Genomic DNA, 10812 nt, shown 5'->3' with positions numbered 1-10812 from the left:
GGGCATAAGTAGTTCATTTTCTTCTCCCCTTGGTTTCTTTTTGCTTCCGTTGGTGAGAGGAGAGAGTGAGAGAGTTGGGGTGAAATAGGAGAGAGCGTCGAGGTGAGAGGAGAGAGTGAGAGAGACGGAGGATGGGAGGGCGCCCCTGTCGAGTTTTTTTTTTTTTTGATCCCCATGTGCCTGTTCATTTTTGTAACAGGGGGTGGGGTGGAACGTTAATTACATTAAAAGTGGCACCGTCCGCCGCGTCCCACGTTTGTTGAAAAACATGTGAAAAATGGCATTAGCGTCCCTCGCGACGCGCGGAACGCGCGATCAAACATGCCCTTATTGGGACTCTGGAAACTGTTCGGACATTGACCACAAGAGATGGTGGGGACATATTGGTAAATTGAAGTCGTTTCACCACTGGTTAATAACAAAAGGGCGCCTGTGTGAGCCGGCGACAGAGGAAAGGGATTGATAAAAAGGTGGAAAAAGAAACCCCTGCGATTCCGTTGATTTCCCGTCCACCGCTGAATTCCTCCGAATTCCTCCAGTCGATTGCTCTCCTCTGCTTCTGTCGATTCCCCGCGCCTTCCTGCGAATTCTGACCCGTCTCTCGCCGGATTTGACCCTCGTTTCGGCGAGAAATTGCCTGTTTTAAGATTTTCGAGGGTTTCCTTGTCCCGCAGCGGTGGAGATGGAATCTGAAGATGACATGCACGACGCGGCGGAGGTGGAGTCGCTCGATGACTTCTACAGCGGCGACACGGCGATGAGCGAGGATGACGAGGCGGACTACGAGTTCCTGGACAACGATAGCGACGACTCCGACGCTGCGGCGATCCGCCGGCCGCAGGTAGATCCCGGTGGAATCTATGTAGGAGTTTCTTTCGACACTGTTTGTGTTTTTTTTGGGTTTTTGTTGGTTTATTGTGGGGTTTTGGCCTTTTGATTGGTGGATGTTGGTCGATTGAAGTGGCGATGATGCAAAAATTTGCCCTTTTGTTTCCTTTTAGTGGTTGTAGGTTGTTAGGTTGTGGTGAGCTGTTGTTTTGAATGGTATAATTCTCTTTTCGCCTGTATGTTTGGGAATTGGCTTGTAAATTTATCAAATTATTGGCACGGTGGTGCGATTTCGGGCTAGGCGTTTTATCCTATGTGAATCTCCTTTGACTTAGATTGCTCATCGATAACTTATGGTTGCTACATCGCCATGAGTCAGTAAAGCAACTGTTTGTAATTCTCATCAGCCATTGTTGAATAGAATATCTCCTTTATGACTTTTGGATTGCTCATCAACAACTGATGGTTGTCACATGGGTCAGTAGGACACTTGTAAAATGGATTATGGAGGAAGAATAACGGCTTTTCAGATTTATATTGCAGAAGCTACGAAGGGAGGTTTTTGTTAAGCCAGCATGGTATTCTGGTATGATGTTCCTTTATTTAAGACAATATGTGTAAGTACTAGAGGAACAAATGCTTTATGGGCATTGAGTTGTGCCGTTTCTGCTAATTGTACCATATCTTTTGTATTTTTACATTGGATAATAGAGTTGATTCTAAAGTCATGGATTACTATTGTAGTAGCTCATGCACATTCTCTTATGAATAGGGATGGCAGTGGACCGGGGGAAAGCGGGGCCCCGCCCCGCCTCGCCCCGTTTGGACCGGGGATGAAGGGTATGAAACGGGGATGGAGGCGGGGGCGAAGGTTAAAATCCATCCCCGTCCGGGGGTGGAGGCGGGGATGGACGTGCACTTTTCCCCGCCCCGTCCCCGCCACGATCCCCGCCTCATCCCCGCCCCGACCACTTTTCCCCGCAATATCCCTCCCCCGCCCCGCCTCACCCCCGTTTGAACCGGGGATGGAGGACATGAATCAGGGATGAAGGCGGGGGTGGAGGATAAAATCCATCCCCGCCGCGGAGGCGGGGCAGGGGTGGAGGATAAAATTTTGAGGCGGGGCGGGGGGGGGGGTGTGGAGACCTTGTCCCGTGCCCCACTGCCATCCCTACTTATGAACTGTTACGGTCGTAGATCCAATGAACTCACCCAGATCTGAGCTCCAGGATCCATACACCACCTCAACAATGAAAGAAGGTTTCTCAGGTCAAGGTGGGGCCCAAGAGGGTGATGTGGTAGCTGAGGTGTCCCCCTCACATGTGAAAAAGTGAAGGAACACACGTCTACACCAGAACGAAGGATGCCGTGATACTTGCCTGCGCCATAACCAAGGAGTGCCACTCGACGGGGCCCACTTGGGGGCGTCTAATTGAGGGAGTAGGGTAGGACATCCCCCCTCTGTAAATGATTCTCATGGTTAATTAAGGAGTCTCTTATTAATTATACCCTCTTAATTAATTAGGACTTTTAATTAGAGAAAGAGTCATGTGGGAGGAAGGACTCTGGAATCCTTTTTCAGTCTTTATTTCACACTTGGATTATTTATGACTTATGGATTAGGTCATTGAGTAGGGACTCTATCTCAGGCCTCCCATCTATAAATAAAGGTCTGCAGTCCTCATTTCTATAAATAAAGGTTTGCAGTCCTCATTTGAAACATTAATTAATGAATTGAGTTTCTCAGAACTTCTCTCTCTAGCTATCTCCCTCTTTCTAGATGATTCTCTCTCTTCTCACTTCTCTCTCTAGCTATCTTCCTCTTTCTAGATGATTCTCTCTCTTCTCTGACGTCTTTCCCTCTCTTCTTTCTTTCTCGTCTCTCTGTACTCTCTCTCCTCCCTCATGACCTCTTTGGTTCTTGGTGGACTAGACCACCTCGGGTTGGACGTCTAATGTCCTGAACCATGCATTTTTGTTGTCCTGACGAGCTGAGTGACATCTTCGCATTACAGATCATGTGTTCGAGTTCCAGAACATGGAGAACTCCATCCCAGCCTGCTAGAGACCTCCAAGGTGCCCTTACAACCCTTCCTTAGCATTAAAATAACTTATACTGATTTTTAGACCCCGAAACCCAAAACATCCTGTTGAGTGCCTGGAATACCCGATTTTCCTAAACCAGTAACCCCTGACCGTCGGCAGCCTTTCCCTGTGTTTAAAACATATTCCAGACCCTTACATATGTTCCTAGGTGACCCTAGAACCTCTAGACCAGGTCCTTTTAGTTTCAGACCAAAACCCGCACCCAAAATGCTTACCGAGTCCAAACCACACCTACTTGATTTAGCCGTTGGAACTTGTTTCATTGTTTTGCCCTAACCGCAATCACGAGAAACCTTCCCCAACATGTCTAGTAGGGTTCAACACCCCCGACATGTGTACCACAGGTCTCACGATCAAAAAATCACAGGTTCGATCCTCTTGAGTCCCTCGGGCTTAAATTGCAATTCCTGTATGTTGAAAATCCGGACCTACCTTCCGGGCCTTCTTCTGATCCCACCTACTTTGAAAATTTTGGAGGGTCTGACAGAGTGGTATCAGAGCGAATTTATCCAAATGGATCCGCCACTGCCCTCTAACATTGATAAGACAGAAATCCGAAAGCATGCAAAACAGGCTCGGGCGATTGCCGAACAGACGCAAGCCGAACTTTTTCGGCAACAACAACGAGTGTAGAGCAAGGCAATCACTTAGAGCATATGGAGCAATTGATTCCTGACCTCGTCGATCGCATCGAGGCCCTCCCACTCAACACACCAATGCAACCAGGCCATCAGGGCATCATTTTTGCCAGTGGGCGCATGGAGGAACCGAACAACTCAATTCTCGGGGAGCCGCCTCATAATTTCTTTAGGGTCATGGATAAAAAACCTCAATTCGAAGTCCCTTCTTTTGCTGGTGAGAACTTGCGTGAGTGAGTTTTCAAACTCAAACACTTTTTCACATGTCATAATGTGCCCCTCAAGGCATGCGTTGCTGAAGCGGTCACCTGCTTTGAAGGTGGTGCCCTTCGATGGTACAAATGGCTGAACATCATACACGAGAGGCCCTCTTGGGAGGACTTTGTTGAGCGCATTATGCAGAGGTTTGGGGCGATGATTTTGGTTAATCACCATGTTGAGCTCAAAAATCGCAAACAACGGGGCAGTTTGGACGAGAATCAAGAAGAATTTGAGAATCTTTGCAGACTTTTGCCCCAACTCGACGATTAGACCTTGCTCGGATCATACGTTGGCGGGCTGCCCGAGGGTCTTCGTATTGAGGTCCTAGTCGCAACCGTATGGAGTCCGGAGGAGGCCTATAGGGTGGCCAAGCTTCATGACGAGAAGCAAAAGGGACTCCAAGCATTGCAGAGGCTGAACTGGCCTACCAATATTCGTGGCCGTTACTCGGGAGGTCAAACCAAGCCCGATTCGTCCAAGGGCGTGATGTCGGCCCCTAAGGTGGAGCCCATCTCACGAGCACAATGTGAGAGCACATCAAGAAGGGGTTGTGCTTTCACTGCAACGAGAAGTGGTTTACCACATCTTCCAAGTGGTACAATCAAACTCCGAAGATAAAGAACTCTAGATGACCAACTACCGGACAAGGTAGATACTGAGGAGCCTTACCATGACATCTCCTACCATGCACTTTTGGGCGTCTCTATGCCCAACTCCATGGGGATCCATGGTCGCCTTAGCTGAGTGGAGGTAAATGTTCTCATTGACATTGGTAGCACTTATATTTTCATTCATAAGAGCATAGTTTAGGAAATTAGTTGTAAATTTAAGGAGCACCCTTCCTTTGGTGTTATGGTTGACAACGAAACTAACCTCAAGTGTTTAGAGGCCTGTCCCGATGTGTGTTTGCAGCTCCAAGGAGCTAAATTCGTGTTGGACCTATACATCTTACCTATCTATGGTGTAGACATGATACTTGGCATGCATTAGCTGCGAAATTTGGAAAAAGTAGGCAGCAACTTCTCCAATATGGAGATGTCTTTTCGAAAGGACGGAGGGGAGATGAGATTTGCTGCTATGAGACCTTCGGCAGTGGAGGAAGTGCAACATAAGGGGGCATCAAAGTTGCTATGAGACACCCAAAGTACCTACTTGCTCATCGCCCAAGCGTTGGAGCCGAAAAATGCCCCGATCCCCTTAGATGTTTTTCCCGACATATTGGATATGTTGGCTGAATTTTCTGACATGTTTGCTGAGCCACGTGGGCTGTCTCCTAGATGGTCCCAAGGCCATCATATACCCTTGAAGGGGGGTACATGACCCTTGAAAATGCGACCCTATCGGTACACCCTCTCCCAAAAAGCTGAGATTGAAAAACTTATGGGAGAGATGTTGGGCCAAGAAATCATCGGCCCTAATGTGAATCCGGTGCTCTTCGTGAATAAAGATGGTACATAGAAATTTTGCGTCGACTACCGTGCCTTAGATGCCATCACCGTTAAGGACAAGTTCCCGATCACGGTCATCGAGAAACTACTTGATGAATTGCACAATACCGCTTATTTCACTAAGCTAGATCTTCGTTCGGGGTACCACCAAGTGCGTATAATCCATGACGACATTCATAAGATTGCTTTTAGAACTTATGAAGGCTTCTATGAGTTCCTGATCATGTTGTTTGGGTTAACCAATGCACCCGCAACTTTCCAAGCTATTATGAATAACGTCTTCAAATCTATGCTACAAAAGTTTATACTTGTTTTTTTCGATGACATATTGGTGTATAGTTGTTCTTGGGACGCATATATGCAACATGTGTGTGTGGTTTTGAACACCCTACAGGGGCATCACTTGTATGCTAAAATGTCTAAGTGTTTCTTTAAACAAGAACAAGTGAGCTATCTTGGCCATATTGTCTCTGGCCAAGGCGTTTGAGTTGATCCAGATAAATTAGATGCGATGCAAGTGTGAGCCAAGCCACAAACCGTGCGAGCACTTCGAGGTTTTCTCAGGCTGACCGGGTAGATTTATGAGACTATGGTCTCATAGCCTAACCCTTTATGTCCCTCTTGAAGAAGGATAACTTCACGTGGACCGATGAAGCCACCGATGCTTTCGAGTGATTGAAGAAATCCATGTGCCAAACTCTTAATTCTTGCCTTGCTGGAGTTTCTAAGGTTTTGTAGTAGAGATGGATGCATGTGGCAATGGGGTAGGTGCTGTCCTCTCACAAGAGGAACACCCCATTGCGTTCATGAGTAAGGCCTTGCCCAACAAGAGTCGCGCTTTGTCAACTTATGACAAGAAGATGTTTGATATGGTTCTTAAGATGGAGAAGTGGCGACTCTACCTCCTTGGGCGTAAGTTCATCGTGCGGATCGACCACCAAAGCCTCAAATACTTGTTGGGGCAGCGTATCACCATCGTCAACCAGCAAAGATATGGGTCGCGAAGCTCATAGGATATGATTTCGAGGTCCAATACAAGAAGGGCTTGGAGAACAAAGCGATCGATACACTTTCCCGACGATTTGATGATACACCATTTTTTCACACACTTACCACTATTGAATGTGATGTATGGAGTAAGGCATGTAATACCCAAACGGGCCATGGTGGAATTCATAAGATAGTGTGTGAGTTGGGTACGAACCCAGATAGTCACCCTAACCACACAATTAGAGGTGAGATCTTATTCTATAAAGGATGGATCTACCTATCGTCGAAAAGCAATGTGACCCGAGCTTTATTGCACGAGGTTTATGGCACGCCTATAGGCAGACATGGGGGCCTGTCCAAGACGTACCAAAGGCTGAAAGCCCTCTTTTATTGGCTGGACATGAAGGCTTGTGTCCGTGAATATGTGAGACAATGTGTGGTTTGTTAAGCCAATAAGTACGAGGCGATGAAACCGTTCGGGTTGTTACGACCATTGCCGATCCCCGAGCGAGTGTGACAAGATATTTTCATGAACTTTGTGGAAACCTTGCCTTCATGTGAGTGGAAAGAGGTCATCATGACAGTGGTGGACAAATTCTCCAAGTACGCTCACTACGTTTGATTGCCGTGGGAGTACTCTGCTGAGTTAGTGGCTAAATAGTTTGTGAGCCATGCGGTGAAGCTCCACGGGATGCCAAGGAGAATTGTGAGCGATTAGGACTCTATCTTCTTGAGTCAATTTTGGACTACATACTTCAAGCTTAGTGGGACCAAGTTTAACTATTGTACCGCTGACCACCCTCAAACAGATGGGCAAATAGAGATTGTGAACAAAGTTGTAGAGACTTACCTTCATTGCTTTATGGGAGGCCGCTCGAACAAGTGGTATCACTTATCGCAGGCGGAGTATGCCTACAATACAAGTCATCACTCTTTCATAGAGATGACTCCGTTCGAGGCGTTATACGGGTTCCCTCATCCATTAGTGGCTGCATACGAGCACGAGAGTGCCACATCTCTCAAAGTAAACTATGCTCTCAAGGGGCGAGATGAGATTCTCGTTACGTTAAAGTAAAACATCACGAAGGCCCAACAATGCATGAAACAAATCTATGACAATGGTCGAACTGATCGACCATTCAAGGTAGGAGACTGGGTGTGGCTAAAACGCAGACCTAGAGGAATGTTGAGAATAAGTGGTTTTCAGTGAAGTCCTTTTATATTAGATGCTATTTGTAATTTTGCATTTATAATGGGGCTTGGTTGTAATTATGCTTTTAAGCCTCTCTCTATTTAACATAGAGAGAGGCCCTAATAACGATTATCGAGTTTTCTCTTCCTGTGCAGCCGTCTCTCTCTCTCTCTCTTCTCTCTCTCTCTATCTAGGGTTCAGTGCATCTTCTACATGGTATCAAAGCCTAGCTGGTCGTGGATGCTTGCTGTGGGTTTCGTAGCTCCTCGGTGTTGTTTTTTTTTTCTCGTGACTACCTGCTGCCGAGTTTTTTTTTTTCGCTGTGAGTTCCTGCCGTGATTCTCTGTTGCCGAGTCTTATTTCATTCCCGGTTGATTCTGCTGTTGGTAAGTGTTCACGAATGTTGGTTAGTGGTGATTCTGCTCTTGGTTATTTCATTCCCCGGTGATTCTGCTGTTGCTGTTGGTGATTCTGCAAATGTTTGGGTCTTGTTTTTTTTTATCGCGTGAGATCTTGATATCGTGGACATGGGTACAGTTTGCACTGAACCACGTTATCTCCTGTGTGTTAATCTCTTTGCTTTCTGATCTGCCGTGAATGTGTGAAAGATATCAGTGCTTTTATTTCAGCCGTGATACCCTGATATTTGGGCCCTGAGTTTTTTTTGTATCGTGATTTCATGCCGTGCTTCCTGGTTTTTTGGAGAAACAACAATCAAACTCGTAGTGGTGTTGCTCGTGAGCAGCCCCTGTTATGAAACAACAATTTGGTTGTATATGTCTAGGGAGCAGCCCCTGTTATGAACCAGGTTCTGCGTATGCAGAGTTATGTTGGTCGTGATTCACTGACGTGCTGAATTTTTTTTTTCATGTTTGTGGGCTGCTGTTCACTACTGTCGTGGAAACTGCAGGCTAGATTCCCTGCTGTGCTGGGAAAGTACTCTTGTTGTGGGCTGCTATTCCTTACTGTCGTGGTTTTTTGTTCGTGTGTGAACAATTGCTGATTGTCATATCGGTTGGTGTGTGAGTGTAACACACGCTTTTCCCTGTGTTGATTGGAGTCTGTCCAGTTTTTTGTTTGCTGAACCAGAAGTATGGCTGAAACTTCGAAATGTGATTCAAAATCGGAAAATATTGGAGAATATAAGGCATTTGCAAATCCATTTTCATACAGCTCGTCTGTAAGGTTGAATGAAACTAACTATGCCAGGTGGTCCAGAACATTTATGATGTCGGTATCTGGACATCGTAGAAAACATGTCTTGTTGGAAGACGAACCCACTGAAAAGGTGGGAAAATATGTTACCTGGGATGAAGATAATGACATAGTTATGTCATGGATTATGAATAGTGTCAAACCCCATATTGCAGATGGTTTAATTTACTATAATACAGCCAAACAGATGTGGGACAATCTTCGAGATACGTACTCACAAGAGACTAATGTGAGTCGTATCCTGCAAGTTGAACAGAAAATATATAATTTACAACAGAGAGATCAAACCTTGGCCCAGTACTATGCCTCCGTAAAAGCTGCCTTTGAAAGACTTAATGCTCACAGACCCCTCTGTTGTTCGAAACAAAAGGATCATCAAGAACAAACTATGGTTGCTCGGTTTTTTACAGGTTTATCTTTAGAATTCTCTGTTGCAAAAGTCCAAATGTTGACTGGTTCAGATGTACCTACTCTTGCTGAGGCATATAATCGTCTGAGTAGACTTGCGATCTCTCTTCCACATTCTCAGCCTGTGACTCAGTCATCTGCTTTAGTTGTCTCATCTGGTTATGGGCGTGGAAATCTTCAGAACATCAGAGGACGAGGTGTGGGAGGCAGAGGAAAGCTTCAATGTACATTATGTGGAAAATATGGACATTTAGAAGATCGTTGTTGGGATAAGCATGGCCGGCCAACCTCCTCTTCATCAAAGTCATATGCTCCTAAAGCAAATGTTACTACTCTCGAGGCAACAAAGGCACAGAAAAATATCTCTGCAAGTGACAGTAGTATCACCCTCAGTCGTGCTGAATATGATGAGCTGATAGCTCTTCGTCCTTTGAATTCCACCCCTCCTGTAGCTGGTGTTGCCTATTCAACCGTAAATCATCTTCATCCGACTGACTGGATTATTGACTCTGGTGCATCCAGACATTTGTGTGGAAATTCACTTGTTTTTTCAGATCTAAAGGATATTAAGGCTCAGCTTGGAGTCTCATTAGCCGATGGGAGCTCCTCCTCGGTTGTTGGTCAGGGAAATATTTCTATATCCTCCTTATTATAGTTGAAAAATGCTCTTCATGCTCCAAAATTTTCTCAAAGTTTACTCTCTGTTAGTTGCCTTATAAAAGAACAAAACTGTAGAGTAATATTTGATCCAATGGGTTGTCATTTTCAGGATTTGCTGACGGGGAAGAAGATTGGTGGAGGCTATGAAGAAAATGGAATTTACTACCTACATCATCCAATGGGTACTGTTCATGCTGCAGTGGAACATTCATTCAGTCATGTTCAGTGGCATAGTCGTCTTGGTCATCCTTCATTGTCAAAGCTCCGTTCGGTCTTTCCTCAGATTCCTTCCACCACATAATTTCAGTGTGAAGCATGTTAGCTGGGCAAGCATCATCGAAGTTTGTTCCCTTCGAGTCAGAGTCAGTCTAGTAATAAAGTCTTTGAACTTCTTCATACAGATGTATGTGGTCCTAGTAAGATTCCTACTAGGATTGATGATTTCTCTAAGTTGTTTTTAATAAAGGAACGATCCGACGTTCCAAGTATTATCAAATCTTTAATTCTTGAAATAAAAACTCAGTTTGAATCTATTGTCAAGATTGTTCGCACTGATAATGCTCTTGAGTTTAAATCAAAAGGTCTGTTACAATTTTACCAAGATAATGGCATCCAACCCCAAACTTCCTGTGCCTATTCATCTCAACAAAATGGGGTGGCTGAGCGAAAACATCGTCACCTGCTTGATGTTGCCAGGACCATTATGATTCAATCCAATGTTCCTGCGTTATACTGGGGTGATGCGATTACAACTGCTTGCTATCTGATTAACCGCATGCCTTCATCTTCTGTGGGTGATCAAATTCCAATCCATATCCTAAAACCCAATACCCCCCTCTTCTCCCTCTCGCCCAAAGTATTTGGATGTGTTTGTTTTGTACACAAACTTGGCCCTGACCGTGATAAATTAGCTGCTCAAGCTACAAAATGCATATTTATAGTTTATCCCAAAAATCAAAAGGGATATTGATGTTATGATCCTACTTCTCGCCGAGAGTATGTCAGTGCGGATGTATCTTTCTTGGAATCCACTCCATATTACTCTAGTACCGGTTCCCCACTGCAG

At 45.3% G+C, this 10812-nt stretch overlaps 1 protein-coding gene across 3 annotated transcripts in view; it reads left to right on the top strand.

Annotated features, from left to right (window-relative positions):
* The first annotated feature begins 432 nt into the window (after nt 1-432).
* Nucleotides 433-10812, top strand: part of LOC149829902 (putative E3 ubiquitin-protein ligase ARI8) — a 74988-nt gene continuing 64608 nt past the window's right edge. For 2 of the 3 annotated variants that reach the window (XM_090016155.1, XM_090016153.1), the window contains exon 1: nt 433-841. In XM_090016155.1, coding sequence (XP_089872281.1) covers nt 683-841 — 159 coding nt within the window. In that variant the 5' untranslated portion in view covers nt 433-682. Of the gene's footprint in view, nt 863-10812 lie in introns of all 3 variants that reach the window. The other variant, XM_090016154.1, reaches the window with a different exon arrangement.

Source organism: Nuphar pumila, chromosome 8, assembly GCF_984573655.1.
Source record: "Nuphar pumila chromosome 8, dmNupPumi1.hap1.1, whole genome shotgun sequence".
Classification (NCBI taxonomy): Eukaryota; Viridiplantae; Streptophyta; class Magnoliopsida; order Nymphaeales; family Nymphaeaceae; genus Nuphar; species Nuphar pumila.
The sequence above is the reverse complement of the archived record's forward strand: the minus strand, read 5'-3'. Positions and strand labels throughout refer to the sequence as shown.